The sequence below is a fragment of the Cyprinus carpio genome, chromosome A11, assembly GCF_018340385.1.
Source record: "Cyprinus carpio isolate SPL01 chromosome A11, ASM1834038v1, whole genome shotgun sequence".
NCBI classification, from domain to species: Eukaryota; Metazoa; Chordata; class Actinopteri; order Cypriniformes; family Cyprinidae; genus Cyprinus; species Cyprinus carpio.
In genome coordinates this window covers 15038635-15061249 of record NC_056582.1, presented here as the reverse complement: position 1 = coordinate 15061249, position 22615 = coordinate 15038635, and the positions used below count along the sequence as shown (strand labels likewise).

At 37.3% G+C, this 22615-nt stretch overlaps 2 protein-coding genes across 13 annotated transcripts in view; both read left to right on the top strand.

Moving 5' to 3' along the window:
- LOC109059922 (IQ motif and SEC7 domain-containing protein 1-like) overlaps positions 1-3019 on the top strand; it is a 170940-nt gene extending 167921 nt beyond the window's left edge. For 10 of the 11 annotated variants that reach the window (XM_042766466.1, XM_042766465.1, XM_042766471.1 and 7 more), the window contains one exon: positions 1785-3019. In XM_042766466.1, coding sequence (XP_042622400.1) covers positions 1785-2342 — 558 coding nt within the window. In that variant the 3' untranslated portion in view covers positions 2343-3019. The remainder of the gene's footprint in view (positions 1-1784) is intronic. The other variant, XM_042766472.1, reaches the window with a different exon arrangement.
- A 4057-nt stretch (positions 3020-7076) lies between these two features.
- Positions 7077-15471, top strand: LOC109059895 (complex I assembly factor ACAD9, mitochondrial-like). Of its 2 annotated transcripts, XM_042766463.1 has the most exons (18): positions 7078-7342; positions 7516-7609; positions 8023-8124; positions 8212-8318; positions 8453-8553; positions 8644-8722; positions 8810-8984; positions 9642-9715; positions 9803-9878; positions 9984-10054; positions 10148-10267; positions 10350-10478; positions 11184-11263; positions 11367-11493; positions 11784-11861; positions 13296-13424; positions 14069-14141; positions 14382-15471. In XM_042766463.1, exons 1-18 carry the CDS (start codon positions 7163-7165, stop codon positions 14480-14482), a joined length of 1896 nt encoding a protein of 631 aa, XP_042622397.1. In that variant the 5' UTR covers positions 7078-7162; the 3' UTR covers positions 14483-15471. The 2 variants fall into 2 exon arrangements, with proteins under 2 accessions (XP_042622398.1, XP_042622397.1); XM_042766464.1 differs by lacking the exons at positions 14069-14141; positions 14382-15471 and adding an exon at positions 12219-12286 and having other exon boundaries at positions 7077-7342; positions 13296-13427.
- Positions 15472-22615: the final 7144 nt, after the last annotated feature.

Sequence of the window (22615 nt, the reverse complement as noted above, 5' to 3'; positions counted from 1 at the left end):
CCACGGTCCAACTTAGTCAGCATGACTCAACTAATGTAAACATCCCATGTCACGTACCGTGGGCTGCGTGTATCTTTTTATTTTCGCAAATTGTTTCGATTTGATTCCTGGTGGCATGTTTCATTTGGCCGCTGCAAGTGAACATTAGAGTGTTGCGTTTGAGCACTTCAAAAAGTGCAAGTCTTCATTTCCTCACCAACCTCCAACCACTTGACCTCTTCCTCTCCAGCCCTCAACACCTTTTACCTCTCGGAATGCCTTGAAATTGTTTCCCATCCCATGCAGATAAGAATAATAAAGATGAGGGAGTTTAGCAAAGGTGATGCTTTAATAGCCTGGATTTGGATTGTCAATCTTTTTGCTTTGAAATTGTTTAGGTTATTATGTGTGTAAGTTTGATTGGCAACCCTACTAAACGCCGACTAACTTAATCTTGCTTGTTTCAGCTTTTGCATGTAATGCATGGCTTTCAGGGATCTTTTCAGTCTTTTATAAATGCATTAACTGCTGATGGATGGTCATGATCCCTTGCTTGAGTGTTATGTCCTTATTTTATAATACTGACATAAATGGAATCATTTTAAGAGTACTTTTTATGAGAGACTATTTTGGGTAATAAATTTGCTTTTGGTCAAAATTACACTACTATTCAAAAGTTTGGAGTCAGTAAGATTTTTAAAGAATACATTTTTAAGAATTTGAAAAAAACCAAGGATGCATTTATAATGTTTCAACAGATTTCTATTTAAAATAAATGCTGTTCTGTTGAACTTTTTATTCATCAAAGAGTCCTTAAAAAAAAAAGAATGTATCATGGTTTTCCACAAAAGCACAGCTGTTTTCAAAATGAATAAAAATACAAAATATTTATTGAGCACCAAATCAGAATATTTAAATGATTTCTCAAGAATCATGTGACACTGAAGACACAGAAGAGTTATGATGCTGAAAATTCATCTTTGCCATCACAGGAATAAAATACATTATAAAATATATTAAAATAGAAAACATTGTAATTGTGTTTTTTTTCTGTATTTTAATCAAATAAATGCAGCCTTGGTGTACATAAGAGACTTATTTAAAAAAAAAAATTCTTAACAATCCCAACAGTAGTGAATATCTGTTTTATGACTTGAAATATATGAAATATGTAATTATTAGGGATGGGAATCAAAGAATTTGTTTTAAATTAAATTACACTTTCCGTTTCCTTTATTACATTTTTTACTTTACAAATATATATATAAAAAAAGTTTAGTTACATTTTAATGTTTTTTATTATTAATTAAAATGGCAAGTTATAGTTCAGTTCTGTTCTGAATATGTGTCTTTAACTACATTGCTAATCAATAGCTACACTGTTTTAAGTCTCTTTTAACAGTTTGTGGTTCTCCTTGTTTTTGGACATAAACATAAAAGTAATGAAAGTAAAGAATCAAATTGATTCATTCAGTGAATGAGCCATTAGACTGATTCAAACCAAAAACGCCGTTCTGGGCCTATTTGTGAGTCTTTTTAATGATTCATGGATTGGACTATATGTAAGACCTGTTAACAAAACTGAATGTCATGAAAATCGTTGTTTTGTTTGTTTTGTTTTCTTTTTGAAAACAGAAAAATGGATTCTTGGTTCCCAACCCTAATAATTACATATTTCAATCTCATCAAATGAACATTGCAGAATGAGGAATATTAATGGAACTGTGCTCTTGATTCATTGAGCATGCTGTACATATCTCGTGTTTAACTTCTTCATTCTCTCTCTTTCCATTGTTCTCCTGCAGGGGTCCATCATTAGCAGTCCCCACATACGGCGTCAGGCCACTTCCAGCCGCGACTGCCCCTCCCGCCAGCAGTCCATCCCCAACTCCTCTTCTCTCCTGGGCTCCCTGTTCGGCACCAAGCGGGGAAAGTCACCCTCTTTGCCTCCCCAACCCTCCCATCCCTCACACCCCTCCCACTCTTCCCACCCAACACTCATCTCTCACACCCCACACCCTTCCAACCTGCACCACACAGCTCGTGACAGTGTCACAGTCACCGAGACCCAGGCCCAGATGCACCCCCACCACGCTCAGTTTTGCCACATGCAGAATCCCCCTCCGTACCACCACCACCATCACTACCACCCCCCAGCACACATTCAACACCCGCCCCACCAATACCACCCCCCTCCCGGCCCGTCATCCTCTCACAGCCACTTGCACGGTCCCCACGGGCCACACCCCTCGCACCCCTCCCACTCCCAGCATGCACCTCACCACCACAGCCAGCCTCCGGCCCCTCCTCCGGCAGCCAGCAGCACCAAACCCAAACACAGCGGCATCAGCACTGTGGTTTGAGCCCCTCCACAAACTCTTTCCACTTGGGAATGGGACCATTTTTGGTGAGGTGACCATTGGGCCTCTCTTTAGATTGTAACGTGCAACGGATTGTTGCTGCCTACCAGGACACGAACAAAAGGGCACCTTGTCACACGTTTCAACTCATCCAGTACCCGTTTCCCCTGGAAAGGGGAGCCACACTGTGTAGCACCTGCCTTCTCATTAGGCCGGCTAGAACTCAAATCATCAGTTCATTCCAGTCATTGCTCAAGCTGTAGAGCCCCAGATAAAGCTGCTTCTTTTAGGCTCGATTTTAGAGACTTTCAACCCTCTCGACTTTAGCGGTGAAGCAAGAGCATGCGCAAAAGACCGTGGCTACTGTTTTCTTGTACTTAACTACCCAAATGCATTATTAAATAGCCTGCTTATTAGTTTGCAGAAACGAAAGAACGGTTTGAGAGAAGGGTCTATCGAAGTCACCGAAGTCACCAACGAGTGGGGTTCCAGTATTTAATGTAGCTGTAGACCACACATTTCTGTGATATAGTTAGGGGACTATAACGTGCCAATTATTAAGCAGTGACTGAGTTATTCCAAAAAAAAGAAAAAAGATTTGCTTTGTGTATGTCGTGCATATAGTATTTTGTAAAATAATAATAATAATATTACCAGCTATTATTATTATTGTTATAAGACAAAAGATTGTTGGTTGCCTTGAAGTTAGAAGATTCTTCTGGAATCTCCAGCTTGCGTTTCGCTCCACCTCCTGTGGAATCTACGTAGCGCAAACCAATCACAGGGACTGTGGGAAGTGGGAGGGCGGAACAGGCGAGCTCATCGATGGATCCTCCACAGCCTCGATTCGTCAATCCCGGCCACTGCTGCAACATGGTTTTATTTTTTTAACTATTTTTTTAGAGATGAATAAATCAATATAAAATAAATGTACGTTTGAAGATGTTTATGGTAAAGCCGGTGTGATGGAGAAGGCTATTTTGACGTCTAACATTAGAGGTAGTGTCTGTGTTGGAGGAAAGCAGGCTGCACTTCAAAGCTGATCGAGTTCTCTCCCCATATTTCAAGAGTTAGTTTGTGCAGAGATGTTGATTTTTCTCAGCAGGCTGAGCGTGTGCCCTCTTCTGTGTGGAAATGAAGTAGATTTGATACATATTCTTATGTCCTCCTGTGAGAATGCCTTTCACTTGCTCAAAAACACAGCTAATGTAATGTAATCTAATGTAATGTAAACTGCATATAATATGTAGCAGTGGATCAGATTGATGTGTTCTCACTCGGAATGGATTTGGACATGTTTTTCCACACATATCCCCTTTCTTGGTTCAATTTTTGACTTGTTTTATACTGTAAGTAGATGGTGACGGAGCTGTGATTTGTGTAATAGTTTCGTGTGTCAACGCTCTTTTAACTCAAGCACAGAGCAAGCACTTGTCTTTGTAAATAATCACTTAATGTACAGAAACCACGGCTGAAATGAGCTCGCTCTCTTATACGAGACCCGTGTCAGCAGTTACGACATTTGCTGTGCGTTGTTTCTCTTTTTTTTTTTTTTTTTTTATTAATCATGTGCAATATGAATGTTTCGGTTTTGTAAATTCAGAATTGCGACCAATTGATTAGTTGGTTTGTTTGTTTGTTGTTTTTGTCATATTTCTAATATCATATGTCAAACCCCATATTGTTTCTCGCCCTCACTGACATCTTGTTCTCCCTGGTCTCTGTTTTACCTGCAACCTACAGTCAGGAATGTCAACTAAAGTACTCTTGCATGTATATTGTACAAAATATTCTCTAGATATTGCATATTTCCAGAGATATTATCAGTGTTACAGTTGACTGTTGTTAAATGAGTGATGATGATGAACATATAAAATCTCTAGACTTCTCTTCATTCAAAACGTCTTTATCCTGTTTCGTAACGAAATAGATTCAGTTAGGAGACATCTGTTTATTGTTTATCTGGGCTTGAAAAATCAAACACTGATTTTCAAATAGCTTTTAAAGAAAACTATCTGCTTGTAGCCTAATCGTAATGAAGTGCCACCGGTGCACATCCGTATAATTATAATAATAATAGAAGCTTACGGATAATAGAGCATAAATCCGTGTCTATGTCATTATCAGACTTCATAATTAATCAGACTAGGGCAGCCCATCTCTATGTACAAATACAATCATCCGAAGCCATTTCTGACTAAATAACCCACCCTAAATTCAAAGAGCTATCAACAAAATGTCTCTTTGTATGTTTATTTGTTTTTTGTTTGTTTTTTGTTTTTTCACTTTTGCGTTGAATGTTTTTCATGGATTTCAGTGCAGTGTATTGTCAATGTATTGTGGTGCTTCAGCTTTGTCATAACGTCTCAAAGCTTTGCATGCAGCTGATGCCTAGCACCTCTGGTTGAAATGTGAGCTCATTTAAAAATGAAGAAATGTGCTTTCTTTTTATTATGTGTTTTCTCATCTTTTGTTTGTTCGATTGGTCGGTTTTATTGTTTTGTTTTGCTTTTTTAAGTGATGTTGGCTTGCTGTTACATTTTATGCTGTGCCACTGCATCTCAGCATGTATATCATTTATTTACCCCCAAAAAGATCTCTAAAAAGTATTGCTGCCAAATCAATTAATCGCGATTAATCGCATCCAAAATAAATGTTTGTTTACATAATAGATGTGTGTGCACTGTGTATATTTAAATTTATATATATATAAATACACAACCATACATGTATATATTTAAGAAATATTTATTTGTTTTTTTTTTTGTTTTTGATCTCTTCTATGTATTTGTGTTTGTATATTTTGTGTGTGTGTGTGTTTGTGTGTGTGTGTACACAGTGCAAACTTTTATTTTGGATGCGATTACTCAAGATTAATCGGTTTGACAGCACTAAAAAAGACACTTCTGTTTTTCTATAAAAAGCCTGTGTCTCTGTTTATAAAACAAACCAATGTGAGAAATTAAAAAGAAAAAAAAACATATCATATATAAATCTAATATGGATGATAAAGGGAAAGTGAATCGGTAGGAGTTTGGGTTGACCTGTACATAGTCTGTATTATACTTTTTAGTTTTTCGCTCAACCATCGCATAGTCCTTTTCCACCTTAAAGAGACTCATATTAACATTACACTGCTTCTGCTACCAACTGTACTTCTTGACTTTGTCATAGGATCTTCTTTAATAAGCCGACTGTTACATAACTGTCATCGCCTTTCATGTGCGTCCACTTATACATTTCATTTTTTTAAATTACCAAACAAGGAGAGGATGGTTTTAATATGCATTTTGTTTCTAAGTAGATGATGAGACCCTATTGATGTTTAACTATAACTGTGACCATGTTGAGAACATGAAATAAAACAATATACCGAAAATTCCTAACTTGTATTGTTCTGTATTAAAGCACACATTGCATTGATTTTAAATGATTTTAAATGCATGTCTCCAAGTCCTTAACATGTTCTGTGAATCTCAAAAGCCTTTTTATGAATGCGTTCTTGTATCGTAGTTACAGTATGTATAAATCATGAGAAATACCTTCAAAGCTCTCCAAGGCCAAGTTGAATTCATCGTACAAGTACATTTGAGTCAGCGAGGTCAGCTTGTTTTATGAAGGTTTGGTGATTCTCAGAATCCTTGCAATAGTCTTTTCTCATTCTGACATATTCTTATTCATTCATTTCTGTTGATGGGGATCAAACTAAAGCATTCTGTGAATAACTGATAGGTTAGTCTCTATCTTCTCAGTAGTCCTTGGGAGCTTTGATGAACTTGAGTTTCTTAGTATCTTTATATCAGTGGATGTTAAACTCACGGTCAGTACATCCTACTTTATGCGCTGGCATCACTGATCTATATATATATATATATATATATATATATCTGTTCTCTATTATAGATCAGTGGCTGGCATCCATACGTAAGACCTGAATTACAGTGTTAGGAGCCAAGACATCACACAAATACTTTGAAAACTTTTCAACATTGATGATGATGATAATAAATAATGTTTATTGAGCAGCAAATCAGCATATTAGAATGATTTCTAAAATATCATGAGACACTGATGCCTGGAGTGATGACTGCTGTAAATTCAGCTTTGCCGTCACATTACATTTTAAAATATATTACAAAAGAAAACAGTTAAGTTAAATACGGTATTATTGTAGTGTTTTTGATCAAATAAAAGCAGTCTTGGTGAGTATAAGAGACTGCGTGTAAAAACGTTTAAAAATCTTACCAACCCCAATTTTTGATTGGTAGATGTTATTAAAGATGATAGCCTGAGGCTAAAAATCCTCAAGATTCATGGTTACGTGAATAAAATGCACAGCACATCAGTTGTGAATGACTGGATAAATGGTTTCTTGTAAATGTGACCTACAGACACAGGTGGTGAGAAAGAGACTCTGTGCCTGTCTGGCTTGCTGTAGGCTATAAATAGAGCAGCTTTGAGGGTTAAATCCTCATTGTCAACACTAATGACTGCATCGCTGCCCAAAGAAGGACTGGGAGCAAAGAGACCGACTTAACAGCTAATCACAGTTATTTCAGTAATACTTGAACGCAGCAATTCACATAAATCTAAGCAAGTGCTGAGATGAATTCAGTGACTAACGTTAGCTAGAACTCATGAATCACGAGCAATGTTTTCACTCAGCAATTTGCGTAGTGCGGCTAAATACTGACATCTGCAGGGCATGAAATGAACTGTACCGCAGTGGACTCGTGTCGTCATCAATGTGAGACGAAACTGGGTGAAAAAGGTTTTTTTTTTATCCAGTCCTAGGGTGATTGGGGTGAATCTATACGTTGAAGATGAACCTGAACAAACTTTTTGGTTTGTCAAGGTCGGTCAGTCTTGGGAGAAATGTGTTCGCTCCACGAGTCGCGCAAAAAGGAGATTGCCTGCATCACTTTCAGTCGCGACGCTTCATTAGATCCAGTGCGAGGAGTTTGACTTATGCCAAAGATCTGTTCCTGGGCAAAGTAAATAAGGTAATGTCAACAAACTGCAGATACTACTGACCACTTCAGCACGCTATATAATTAATAATGGCGACGATAGTGTTCATAATATTTATTGTTGTTATAGTGGATTGTTTTCTTTTTGGTTACATATTCTGGATGAGACTGCAATGCTACATTAAAATGATATATACATCTTTCAGGCTGAAGTCTTTCCCTTCCCAGAAATCAGCAAAGAGGAATTAGAGGAGCTAAACCAACTTGTCCAGCCTGTGGAGAAGTTTTTCAATGAAGATGGTGGGTACAAAACAAGCGTGTATTATTGTGTTTTTGTTTCATTATTATAAGCTTTCAGTTCATATGTGGTATTGTGTTATATTATACTGACATGTATCCACTTGTGATTGATTTTCCCTATATAACAAAGCATCTTTCATTCAAAAAAAGTATGTTAACAGGAAAACTTTAGTGCACTAAATGTAGTTAATTAATATTAATTTCAGAAATAGTTTTGTGCTTAACTGGAACGAAATGTCAAATTTTCTTACTGATTAGTGACTTGGAAGTAATCTTTTACATCATGACTTTTTTTTTTTTTTTTTTCAGTGTTATTACTTGATCTCAGCTTTTGCATTTCCCTGGATGTTATTCATACAAATGACTGAAAAAAAATATTTTCCTTTTCTGTACATGTGCAAATATCACCATAGTTGATTCTAAGAAGATTGACCATGAGGCCGTGATTCCTCCTGAGACTTTGAATGGACTAAAGGAGCTGGGGCTGTTTGGGATCCAGGTACCTGAAGAATATGGTGAGACTGATATCTGACTTTATACTTGGGACAATTTCTAATATACCATCAGAGAGATTCATCTTCTTGTTTGCCTGTTTCTCCCAGGCGGTCTGGGCCTCTCAAACACCATGTATGCCAGGTTAGGAGAGATCACGTCTTTAGATGGGGCTATTGCAGTCACACTTGCAGCACATCAAGCCATTGGACTGAAGGTGAGCAAATGACTTTTAGTGTTTCATTCTGAGTCCTGTATTAAAGCAATAGTTTAGGCATAAATTAAAATTTGCTAGGAAAAAAAAATGATTGACAATTTCAGAACAATTTGGTTATAAACTCTGCATTTTAGGGTATACTGATAGCTGGAAACGATTCTCAGAAAGCAAAGTACCTGCCCAGACTAGCAACAGGAGAGCATATCGCAGCTTTCTGCCTCACTGAACCTGGAAGGTACAGCATTTAACCTGAGATTAAGAACTGATCCTTTCTGGAATCTGCTTTGATTATTATTTTTAGATGAAATGTACTCTCATGTGTTAGCGGCAGTGATGCTGCATCTATACAGACGCGTGCCACGCTGACAGAAGATGGGAAGTACTTCTTGCTCAATGGCACAAAGGTGACTGCTTCAATCAGATCGTTGTATTTGGCTTAGTGAAATCTCTTCATTGCATGATTTTGATTAAATCTTGATTGTTGCTCTCAATTTTGGATCTCCAATGGCGGCTGGGCAGACATCATGACTGTGTTTGCCAGAACTGAAGTCGTTGATAAAGACGGTCAAAAGAAAGATAAGATCACAGCTTTCATCGTAGAGAGGGCATTCGGTGGTGTCACCAGTGGCAAACCTGAAGACAAACTTGGCATCAGAGGCTCAAACAGTAAGTTCAAACCTTCACATACTTTTGTGCTTGAAGCTAATGTGGAAATGTATTAATCATTGAATATTGTTCCACCTTAAAGCTGGAGAAAAACATGGACATTTCAGCCAGAGTTAAAAATCTGTTTTTATTAGAATTTTATAATGCTGTTTGAGCTTCTGTTCCTCAAAGACTCATGAAATCACAGTGCCCATAAAAATATTAAACAGCACAACTGTTTTCAACATTTTTAATGAATACATTTCTTGAGCACCTGTACTGAATGATTTCTGAAGGATCAAATGACATTAACATGACAGGAATAAGTAACATTTTAAAATACAATAAAATAGAAAACAATTATTTTAAATTGTGATAATATTGAGTAAATGACACATCTTTCAAAAACATTTAAAAAATCTTACCAACCCAAGACTTTTGAATGTTAGTGTGTGTGTGTATATATATATATATATATATCAAACCAAGTGGCTTTTATTTCAAAGATGGAACAAAAAGACAATCCTTCTTAATTAAAAGATTTTACGAAAAATGGTAGGTTATATAAATAATTGAAAAAAAACCAATGTATTTATTGTTCAAAATTATGTTTTGTATTTGGCCTCTTTTTTTTTTTTTGCATGAACATTCATTGAATATTTCTACATTTTTCGATAGCCTGTGAAATCACATTTGAAGACACCAAGGTGCCAATTGAGAATGTAATTGGTGAAGTCGGTGGTGGGTTTAAGGTAATTCAAACACACAGCACTGCACATTTTTTTTTAAACACTGTAAGGACATGATGTTGACATGTGGCATGTACGTATCGTCTTTAGGTTGCCATGAACATTCTGAATAACGGGCGCTTCAGCATGGGCAGTGCAGGTGCAGGGATGATCAAGAGGCTGATTGGTGAGAACATGATTCATTGCAAATTCACTCTTTCTCACATCCTTGTAAATGTAAATATCTAATCTATAACTCCTTTAATTTAATTTACATGCCACATAATTCCAGAGTTGACATCAGAATATGCAAGCACGAGAAAACAATTCAACAGGAGCCTTTCTGAGTTTGGAATGATTCAGGTATGTGTTATATGTGTTTGTGTTATATGTCATATTGCATTATTTAGTTTATTAATAGTCAACAGGATATGGTTTTATTTTGCTTTGGCACAGGATAAGTTTGCTACCATGGCCCTGAATGCATTTGTAATGGAGAGCATGGCTTACCTCACTGCTGGAATGATGGACCGACCCGGAGTCCCAGACTGCTCTCTGGAGGCTGCTATGGTCAAGGTAAAGTAACCTGAAATCATCATCACTTGAACTTTGTGTTATTAGAAATGAAAAACAACACACTGGAGCAATGATTATTCAGGTTTTCAGCTCTGAGGGCAGCTGGATCTGTGTGAGTGAAGCCCTGCAGGTTTTAGGAGGGCTTGGATTCACCAAGAACTACCCCTACGAGCGGTACCTCAGAGACTGCCGTATCCTCCAGATATTTGAGGTACAGATGAACATGACCTGAAATGTTTTTTTTGTTTTGTGTTTTTTTTTTTTTTATGTACACTACCATACAGAAGTTTGGGGCCACTGTCGGTTTTTTGAAAAAAGTTTCTTATGCTCAACAAAACTTTATTTATTTAATCAAAAATATAGTAAAAATAATAATATTGTGAAATATTTGTACATTTTAAATAACTGTTTTCCATTTATTTTTAAGTCTAATTTATCCCTTTGATTGTAAAGCTGAATTTTCAGCATCATTACTCGAGTTTACAGTGTCACATGATCCTTCAGAAATCATTCTAATATGCTGATTTGCTGCTTACGAAACATTTCTTCTTCTTATCGATGTGAAAAACAGTTGTGCTGCTTAATATTTTGGAAAAATTGGAAACGGTGATAAATTTTTTCATGATTCTTTGAATATGAAGCTAAAAAAAAACATTTATTTGAAATGTAAATATTTTGCCATATTTACTTGCAGAATAAAAATAAACATTTCTTAAAAAAAAAAAAAAACTTTTGAATGATATTGTACTTAATTTCATTACTTTAATTAAACAATTGTTTAAAAAAAAAAGGTTTACAACATAAATTTATTTTCTTAACTTTTGACCACCAGGTGGCATGTTGTCACAAATACAAAGCACAGAATGATCATGCAAAAACAATTGAATATATTATGTAATTTTCTATCCTGCTTTAAGGCACCAATGAGATTTTAAGAATGTACATCGCACTTACCGGAATGCAGTATGCTGGAAAAATACTAACAGGAAAAATAAAGTATGTAAGAAATATAATAACTTTTATTATTAGTCATTTATAATAAGTTTATTTGAAAGTAACACAACTCCACGTTTTGATATGTGACATTGTCTTCTCACAGGGAGATGAAGAAGGGAAATGTAGGGGTGGTGTTTGAGATTCTGGGAAAGAAATTGAAGGACTCAGTGGTGAAGACGGTGGACTTTGGACTGACCGGCAAAGATGGCGTTGTGCACCCCAGTCTGACGGTACAGAACCAATGCTGCTTGTGCTCTATATAGCTGTAATCTTTTATAATATAGAGTAAAATGACACCAGTGGTCATAAACTGAATGTACGTCATAGTAATAATAACAGCAGCGCAGTGATGTCCAGTAAAAGTCCTGTCGCCCTCACATCAGATCTCACCCGGTACTCCTGCCAGTCACATTTCATCAGGCGGAATCCTTTCTTCTGATCTCTCCTTTAAACCCGTGTGGTCGGGTTATTGAGCCCGGCTCATTTTCAGAGGAGTGATGATGTCATCTTTCTCCCACAGGAGAGCGCCAAAATGTTTGAGCAGAACGCTGCACACTTCGGCTCCACTGTAGAAAGCTTACTGTACCGGTATGGAAAGGTAAAGTTGTGTGAAGCTGTTATTTATTATTTATTGCGTTATTTTGAAACTTTTGAAGCAGTTTTAATTTTTAGTAGATGAAATTACTTAAGTTTTTGGAAATAATTTTTTTTTACATATTTTTACTAAAGTTCTAAATGCTTTTTATTATTTTTATCCGTCCTGCAGACTCTGGATGATGGATCATGTCATGCCAAAGCAAAACTTTTCTTTATACATAAAAACTAAGCCTCATAGTCACCATTCCCATCAATCTCACCATCAGTTTTTAATCCAAATTTGTGCACATTCCTCGGATGCTGCCAGAAAATGAAAAAGTACCATTCACTTTTTTTTCCTTTTTTTTTAACACACAAGGTAATTAGCGTGGGCCTTCAGCGCTGCTAGGACCGCGTCTCTGGTCCCTTCTTTTCTGTTGGGCTGAGGTAATGCTTATGTGTGACACAGCTGGCCTCTCTCTCTTTTCTGAATGAATGTCTGTGTGGCCGTGTTTTTGCAATAAGACTTCAGTCACAAGAGAGAAGCCTGGAACTGCTTCAGATTTTTGTTGGAACTCATTATGCTTCATCTTCATCCATTCTCATTTGTAGGAAAAAGAATAAACTCCCTGCCGCAGTGTTTTTGTGTGAAATACAAACTGTAGAGAAGCAGGCACAGGATGTGTTTGTCTCTTTATGGGAGTTACCATTAGGACAGCCTTGATTTGTTCTGCTTTGAATGACATAGATCACCTGAAATATCTTGAAATATGATACTGAGAGATGTGTTTGTTTCTTTTTGGTAATTATATTATTATAAAAATGTAATTAAAAAGTGTGCATTTTATTATAATAGACAAGTCATTGTCATCAAATTTTATTATAATAGAGAAGTCATTGTCATCAAGACTATGAAATAAAACAAATGAAACTCTTTTTTTCTAATTTTAGTTTAAGTATTAGTTTTGTAAATAGATTTATTTATTTTTTTAAGGTATTTTATATTTATCCCAATGTTAATTCTAAGCTTAAACATTTTTTATCAAAATGGATATTAGGATCATGAGAAACAAATTCAGTCAAGTGTGTTCAAGCTTTTAACACACCAATGCTGGTCAAAAGTTTGAGGTCAGTAAGATTTATTTATTTTTTTTTCCTTATAAATTAATACTTTATTCAGCAAGGGCGCTTTATATTGTTCAAAGACGTTGGTAAATAATTTGAAAATGTTACAGGAAAAAGTCTTTTTATTTTTAAAGTTGTTGCTTTTAATTTTATATTTATATTAAGTTTTTTCATTTGATAAAGGAGTAATGGCTGACGAATATTTATAGAAAAAAAAATCTAAACTTTATGAAATTTTTGCATGAATTTTATTGATTCTTATAGAAAGCGTTTTGTAATATTCAGTTCTGCACCTTACAGTTTTACTTATCTCTAACTTCATCTGTTTCAGACAATCGTTGAGGAGCAGCTTGTGCTGAAGAAAGTTGCAGATGTATTAATTAACCTCTACGCCATGACAGCCGTCCTGTCCCGGACCAGTCGCTCCGTCAGCATCGGCCTGCGCAACCATGACCATGAGGTAACAGACTTTTAAAATGTTCACACTGAGGTCACAAGGTCAGTTTCAAAACAAGCCACGTTGAAGGAGCACATTACCTCGACCTGTAAACGGATTCTCAGTTTTGAGACTTGAAGCTTCTAGACTTCAACCTTTTGTTCAGTGTTCAGCTAATGAAAGATGCAATGTTGAACAAGTACAGATTAGGGCAAAAAAGAAGAAACAGTGACCCATTTAAAGGACTAAACTTGAAAGGATAATTGTATTTGTTTGTGGATGTTTCATCTCAGAAGTGGATTGGTCCCAGGAGGCATTTCAATAAGCTGAATTTTAATTCATAGCAGCAGAGCAGTTTCGATTTTGCATGAGAGAAACAATTGACGGAAACAATTGAATGACTTGTCATGCTGTGACTGTACTGCCTGCTTGCATATTGGCTTTATCCGACCCATAAATAGTTATAGAAGGTTATACACACTTTTAAACATACATTTCATAATTCTGTGTTGTTCTTTTTTTTCTGTCTGTTCTACATTTGTTAAATTGTTCTTAGGTCAAAGAGTGTAAAATAATTTTGCCAACCTCATAATCATGGAAATTTACTTGCACATTAATTCTAAAATCGTTAATGTAAACAGCCTTGTTAAATCTCTGCTGGCTTTCAGGTGCTGCTCACCAACACTTTCTGCAAGGATGCTCATTTCAAGAACAACTTCTTGTTGACTCAGCTTCAAAAAAGTGAGTAAAATGCACAGCTATAATTGATACCAGCCCTTCTCGTTTTATTGCATAGCAAGACAAAGCACTTGCACATGTTGTAGAATTTTTCTCCACAACCTTACAAACCATAAGTCAGTCGCTAACACTTGCATGCGCTCTTCATACTGTTCCAATTACCATCCGCCTAATAACTCCAGTCAATGCAATGCATTAGATCAGAGCATTCACTGAACGGATTGGGTTGTGTGTTCTCTCCAGATTCCCCAGAGAACAATGATGCCAACATAAAGAAGATCGCCCAGGAGGTCATAGCCAAGAGGGCGTACGTCTGCTCACATCCTCTCGACAGAACCTTCTGACATGTCTGAAAGACTTCCCACAACCTTGTCTCAGTTTAACCCAACGAAAGTTGGAGTAACTGCTGTGATGATTAAATTAAATACTTGTTTCTCCGAATATGCAGTATTGATTGAGCCTCACTCTGCAGTGTTTTAGTTTTTTTATCAGTTTTCTATGACATATAGTGTCACCTAAGGTCTTCTTAATATCCGTCGAACAACATAAAATCCAAGTGATTTTGAAGCAGTACCTTTAATGTACATATAAGGTGATGTCTTTGTTGGTTCTCATCTCTATAATGTTTCTGCTGTGTTTGAAGTGGGCCGTTATCATAGGTGTCTTTGGGGCTTCACGAGGCTTCTGGAAGGAGTATGTACTTTTCTCTTCATCTGTGAGTAGTAAAACACTATGCTTGTGGAAGAATGAATGGGGCCTCAAGTAATCTCTGTTACATAGCAGTTTAAAAGTTGATTAATTTTGTTTCTTGGTTCTACAGTGCAGTGTTTCCAGAATGTTCTTTTTGTTTGTTTCAAGAACTTATATAAGTAGTATGAATGGTTCTTGCTCCTTTCCAAGTTGGGGTGCAGTAATTTAGCCTGTTATTAATTATTAAAACAGTACAAACTGAAGCACAAGGATTGTGTCTAACCTGAAGTGGAATTTGCTGAACTGGGATGAGTGTCTTGGAATTGCGTTTTTGTCCCAGCTCAGGCTGTGGTTCTGAAAGAGTCCAGGAGCAAATGGAATATTGGCCTCCCTCTCTGCTGAGCTAGTCTTTTCAGAAGACTGGACCACAGAAATAACGGGAATGGGCTGAGAGGGGAAAAAAATACAGGGATTAGATCTCAAATAGTAAGCCTAAACATTTTACAGAATCCTGATGTATGTTTTTTGAAGTACAGTATGTTGGACATTTGTCTGTTAGGAAACATAATCTGTCCTGTCCATGCCATTTCTAAAAATGTTTTAAGTTAATCTAACAATAAATATAATATAGTTTTCAAAATTATATTTGACTGTCATGCATGCATATTTTTATGTTCTGCATTAATGCCAATTCAGGAAATCATTCAGATTTTTTTTTTTGTGTTAATTCAGGTTATGGTTAAGATTTTTATTGTTTTTGTTTTTAGATATCATGCGCAAGTACAACATATCCACCTACCATATGGTTACACATGAAAACAATAGAAAACAACAGAGTTGAATGCAAAAAATGCCCCTAGTTGACTTTTCCCTTAGTGGAAGCTTTAAGATTATACACAGGTAAAGTTATAAAAATTATTTCCACTCAAATCACCATGTCATGTCCATGTAAATATTATTTGGTGAGTAGTTGTGTAATAATAATAGTGTGATTTGTTGATGTTAAGAGAATATTATCAGCCAACTGGATGCTCGAGGGGGCACTGGTCCAAGCGCTTAACAGGGGATTAGAGTAAAGTTCAAAATCTTGATATCTGTGGATGCATGACAGCCTGCGTCTGAAAAAAGTGTTGGCTTCAATTTGTTCCCATGGGGAATGTTTTCTCTCCAAGGCTGTGAACAAAAATAAAAAACATTAATCCCATGCTAAAAACAGCTGATAATAACAAATTGTAAAAACATAAAAATACATGTTCTGTTGCTCAAATAGGAGAAACTGCTAATGATAATATCAGTCTGTCATCTGTAAAGTTCACATTTTTGGGTGCTACGCTCATGATCAGCAGGGAACAATGAGATACTTACTCTGAAAGGCAGATAAATCAGTTTCAGGCAAGTACATGCTTCTAGATAAAACTCTATGTCCCATGAGTCAATCAGCACTAGCCCTGTCACCGTACTTGCAAAATACTATCTTAAGCTCTGGGGATCTGTAAAGAAGTAGGTAAGGTAGGTAAACATCATTAAAACTCTATCTTCTTGCTTAAGCTCTTAGGAATGTCCATAAAATTGACATTTCACTGAGAGGGAAACATGACACAGATGGGGGTAACGGTGGTATTGCATGACAACAGCAACTTCCTTAGCTCCTCTATCCGATCATCGTATGGGCACTTTGGGTGCTGGTTAGATTCAATACTGCTCTTAAAATCTGGGTAAAAGAGGCAAATGCAAGTGGAGACCTAAAAAGAGAATAAATAGTCACATTTTGCCAAATATAGCTTAAATAGGGATATAATCTTAAAAAGGCCTAGGATATTCTCTGTTGAAGTTGTCTAGAGGTATGTGAGTTCTCTTTCTAATATTACCATGATCAGGTATATCCTGAGATCGCTTGGTCTCTGTTGCCAATCATAACTCTCCTCTCCCAAGATCCAATCCAAACTCATTGCTTAAGCTTAGAACTACTTCATTTTGAAATTGTAGTAATCATTAATACTATTAATGATTACTACCAATCACTGTAATGTCTTGTAGCCTACTAAGAAACGCAAGAAAAAATTACCATTCTAGAAAGAAGGCGACGGCGAAATTGAGATGCTCTGTGGGTGTAATTGCAATTTTACTGTTTTATGGCTTCAAGACAGGCATGAGGAACTGTATTTCTGATAAATACCAGAGGCTCCATCAAAATGGTCTCAAGTGGTTTCACAGGGCAAACCGGACTCAGACCCATGTCAAGCATGTCATACAGTCGCTCTGAGAAACTCAAGTCTGAGTTATACAGCACAGTCACCTGTTCCTCCTCATCTCCATACAACCTGGAAAAAATCAGATCAGTCTGTATGATCTTTGGGGATTTTTGCTGCATATTGGTAAATGTTGCACACATGTGGGAGCATTTTAAATGATTACTCTCTTACTTCATAGGCACTGTAGTCCACAGTCTTTTGACTGCTTGATCCTTCAATCCTTCCAGAATAAAAAGGTGCAGAGCCTTATTCATCTTATGAAATCCAATGAGAACATTTGAGCCTTTCTCTCTGTCTTTGGTGTTTATTTTATGACTAGACAGGACACTTTGAATTGTTTCCTCTGGATAACGGTTTAGTTGGAAGGCATCTGCATTGATTTGTAGAATTTCTGATGTCAGATTGGCTAAGAAGGGAGAATTGTTATACTTGAAGACATAAATCATGCAAGCAAAAGGACAAACTCCTTCACTGTTGCCAACTTCAGGATGAAGGGTATGTGCTATCTCCACCTGGACTTTCACTTGGGTGTCAGCTTCAAGATAATGACCCACTGGCATTTCAATATCTGAGGGAACCCCAGAAGAATCTCTGAGATTATTGTGCCTAGAAGCAGAACACCTAACGGGCAGTTTCAGCTTCAAATAGCTGCATCCTCGAAGAAGATCTGAATGATCTAGTTTTGCTTTGCCATATGGATTATGAAGTTCAGCATCTCCTTTTAATGCATTACGAGTAGCCCATAAATCTTCTTTAGCATCACTGGGGTCAGTCCCAAATATAGCTGTTGTACTGGAGGGTTTTTCCTCTTTTTTTTTTTTTTTCATGGATGGACCTTTAAGAAACTCAAACAGCTTTCCAGGGCTCAGAAGACCAGTAAAAATCACATTTACATCCTTGAAGTAGATGTTAGCATTGTGATCATGGCATTTGGTTCTATAAATAGGCATATTGTGGAACTTGTATTGGCAGTAGACAGGAAGACATTTTGCCTATTGAACGATGAATGTAATTATTCCCAATTTGTTTAATATGTTCATGTTGAATAATCAAACGAATCATTTCTGAAATAGCATACCTGAAGTACACGGTAAGGGACGGGAGATGATGGCAGAGAAGAAGCTGATATAACTGTGATGACTAGTGGATTGAGTTCAGCCATAAGCTGCTTGGATATATATGGCTGATCAAGAGTGATGTTCCAGAATCCCTCTTTTACTCCTCCGGAACAAAATTCCAGGCAGTCAGTGAGCATCATACTTCCTAACATGAAGACACAGTACATGCCAGCCATGACGTTTGAAAAATACATATCATATACTACCTTTCAAAAGGTTATTTTTGATGTTTTTGAGAAAGTCTGTTATGCTCACCAAGGCTGCATTTATTTGATCAAAGATACAGCAAAACATTAATATTGGGAACTATTTTTAAAAAGCCATTACACCAGTCTTTCAAAATCCTTCAGAAATTATTCTGATATGCTGATTTGGTGCTCAAGAAACATTTCTTAATATTTTACCAAATATTAGGAAATGTTTCTTAAATTTATATAACATCTTAATATTATTAATAAATGCTTAATATTTTTGTGGAAACAGAGGATTTTGTTTTTAGGATTCTTTGATGAGAGAACAGCATTTACAGTACTTTTGTGACTTTATAAATGTATTTACTGTATTTTTGATGAATGCAATGCATTTATGCTGAAGGAAAATAAATATTTATTTTAAAAAACAAAACTTACAAATAGCAGTAAATATGTCATAATCTAACTATGGGAGTGTCCTTCATGGACTTATGGGGAAACTCCTGTTTACTCTGATACTGAAGCCTGATTTGTTCACGTTCGTGTTCCTGCACGAACCAATGGTGCTTCAACCCGCCGAAAGGAGAGGTGCCGACTGCTATACAAGTCGGCTCCGAGTGCCATTTCATCAGAATTTTTCTCCTTCAGCAACGAAGATCAGCTCCTTGCTGACTCAGAAGCTGAAGAAGAAAGAAGCTCAGACAGAAGCCTTCCCCTGCGACCATCTGGCTCCATCACAGACTGAACCAAGGGGCAGACATGCTGTCCAGGGACAATGTGGCTCCAGGAGAATGGAGACCATTCCCAAATGGTTCAAATGATCTGGTCTGTCTTCAGCAGGGCAGAGGTGGACCTCTTCGCTTAAGACAACTTTCACTGCCCAATTTATTTTTCGACAGGCCCAGCGCTTGCCTATATGCCTTCCCCTAGTAGCCCTGCTTCCTCAGGTCATCAGATAGGTCAGGGAAGTCCTCTTGGTGGCCCCACTCTGGAGGAATCAGATGTGGTTCCCCAAGTCGATTCAGCTGCTATCGTCAGGACCTTCTCTCACAAGCGAAGGGCAAATGATTTGGCATCCCTGCCCAGAGCTGCGCAGCCTTCATGTTTGGCCCCTCGTCAGGAGTCTTTGCAGCTCCCTGTGAGTATAACTAAAACAATTTTAGAGGCTAGAGCTCTGTCTACAAGATGTCTTTATGCCCTTAAGTGGTCAGCCTTCTCTGACTGGTGTGCAGCACGGAACCAGGACCCCCGTCCAATGTGGTTACCTTTCTACAAGAGTTGCTGGATAAGTAACGCTACCCTTCCACGCTCAAAGTATATGTGGCAGCCATCGCAACGAATCATTCTCTCGTGGCTGGCCAGTCAGTCAGCAGAAACAACCTAGTCGTTAATTTTCGGAGGGGATCACAGAGAATGAATCCGTCTCGAGCTCATACTGTGCTAACTTGGGACTTGTCTATAATCCACAGGCACCGGCGAGGACCTCCCTTTAAGCCGCTCCAGTTGGCTGACTTGCGGCCCCTGTTTCTAAAGACCAGTGCTATAGCCCTGGCTAATCCCTCAGCGGGCTTGCAGGATCCTATAGGTGTGAGGGCCCACTCCACCAGAGGAATGGCCTCCTCCTGGGTGGGGGGTGTCTAAACCATGGATATTAATCTATCCAAAGTATAGTGTGAACATACACAATATTTCAGTCACTCCACCAGAGGAATGGCCTCCTCCTGGGTGTGGTTCAGTGGGACTTCTATCGGTGAGATAAGGGAACGAGCGTTGCGTAAGCTTAGTCAAAAGATTCTGACAAAATGGCGCTCAGAGCTGACTTAGTCAAAAGATTCTGACAAAATGGCGCTCAGAGCTGACTTATATAATGGTCAGCACTTCCCCTTTTGGTGGGTTGAAGGTCCGAACAAATCAGGCTTCAGTATCAGATTAAGCTTTAGTTTTTCAGTATAAGCGGGAGTATCGCAATATTCTCTTGCTTGTCAGAAGTGTTTAAGTTTTTTGTGGGTGGGAAGATGAGTCTTTACTATTTGTGTTTGAGTGAATGTTATAGTAACTGGAGTGATTTCTGTCCTTAATGGATCATACCTTGGCAAAATAATAATAGGATTGGGTAATAGCTTCCATCCTCCATCCAACCCTGTAATGAAAGGAGCTACATGTGATTTGTCTGGCTCGGCTTTATGGGAACATGGCTAAAATATTTCCTAAGCGAAGGCTTTCATCAGGAGCTCCCACTGGGGGTCTGGATGAGACACATCAAAACCTAAAGAAGCAGTTGGTCTGTTTTGGTTGGTGCCATTCCACATCCAATTAGTGGCTAAGTAGTAGGGACCCTGCAGGGAAACCCCTTACACAGATCCACCCCACAGCGCTCAGGAATAAGGGAAACAGCCCCTAAATGGCTAGCTGCCTCACTAAAGACATGTTTATGAGTGACGTGACATAAAGCCAAGTTTGGTGACCCATACTCAGAATTCATGCTCTGCATTTAACCCATCCAAAGTGCACACACACAGCAGTGAACACACACACACCCGGAGCAGTGGGCAGCCAATTATGCTGTATTATATAAACATAATATTCACTTACAGGAAACTTGGGTATAAGAGCCATAGAAGTGGGTGAATACAACAGCTGTTGGCTACTAATGGGTTTTTTTGGAGCATAAAATTCAGAAAATTAGTTTTATGCTCCAAAAGCTACCATAAGGACTTTAATGCAAGTATCTTGCTCTACAAGAACATGTAATATATAAACTTTAATGTATTTTCTGAGATTGCTAGGACAAAACTACGAGCAAGGAGAGGAGCGAAAATGAGCCCCAGTGAGCCAGCCTCCTTTTCCTGTTAGACCCCCATGAGTTCTGCAGTATCCTGGGTGGGTTTCTGGAACAGTGTCTTCGTAGTGGGCGATGTTTGGCTCTTTTATACTGTTAAGCCACTCTTACTAGGAACTAAATTGAAATAGACAAATAAGATGACCACTGACATGTTACTTCAAGAGTCATAATGCTAAAATCATGAAGAGACTATTTCACCTTGTGTATAAAAATGTATTAAGTTATTTAAGCAGTTATTATTAATTCATCAATCCTGGTAGATTTACACTACATTACACTAAATGGTAGATTTACACGGCCATTATGGGGTCAATAAGTTTTTTGTTGTTGTTAAAATCTTAATACTTTTATTCAACAAGGATGCATAAAATTTATCTGAGGTGGCAAAAAACATTTGTAATGTTACAAAAGATTAATAATTTATATTTATTTCAAATAAATGGTCTTCTTTTATTTATCAAAGAATCCTGAAAATAAGCAGCACATCTGTTTTCGACATTGATAATAAGAAATGACAAATGGCTGTTGAAAATTCAGCTTTGCATCACATGAATAAATTACAATTTAAATTATATTAACAGAAAAGTTATTTTATATTGTAATTACACAATAATACTACATATAAAGAATTGATCGTTTACAAGTTCTTGCTTAGAATTAATCCCTAATTAAATCCAATAGTTTACCTTAGTCTCATTCGCCATGTAGAGTAGCTGGGCTCTGTTGTAAATGTTATTTTTTGTTCCTCCTCAGGACTGGATTCTGGCATCTCCATATATGGTTCTTTACTCTTGTCAGCATCCTCATTCACTGTCTGTGAGTTGTGTGGAGTTTAAAGACAAATCTTTGAGAATCTTTGAGTCTTCATCACTTCTCTCTTTGTCAGGTGATGCTGAGACAGTGCATTCCATTCTCAACTAGAAATGCTGGATAAGAAGATATAGGGCGATCACAAAAAAAGTACTATGATGATACTGTATGTAATGGTTTCATCAGATACCACAATACAAAAATAAAAACAAAACTTCTGTATTTATTTTATAATTTTTAATTTAAACATTGTCGAATAAGCATCATTATTCTATACAGTTTATCAGAAAACTTACCATAACGGACCGCAGTTTTCCAGCTTTCTCCTCACCGCTATTTTTATGTTTTAATTGATCGCGTAAGCATTGGAGAACTTTGTAACGTTGGCTTTTCTGTAAATAGGAAATGACAAGCGGCTCATGGAACGTTAACTACAGTCAACAGCAGTTACACAGTGAACGATCGACATTCGACTCCATCGGCACTTCAAGGTTTTTACTTAGGCTCCTAGAGGGCTGAAAAGAAAAGATTATTTCTGCAACTTATAAAACAATTCCCGTGCTGCCAAAGAAAA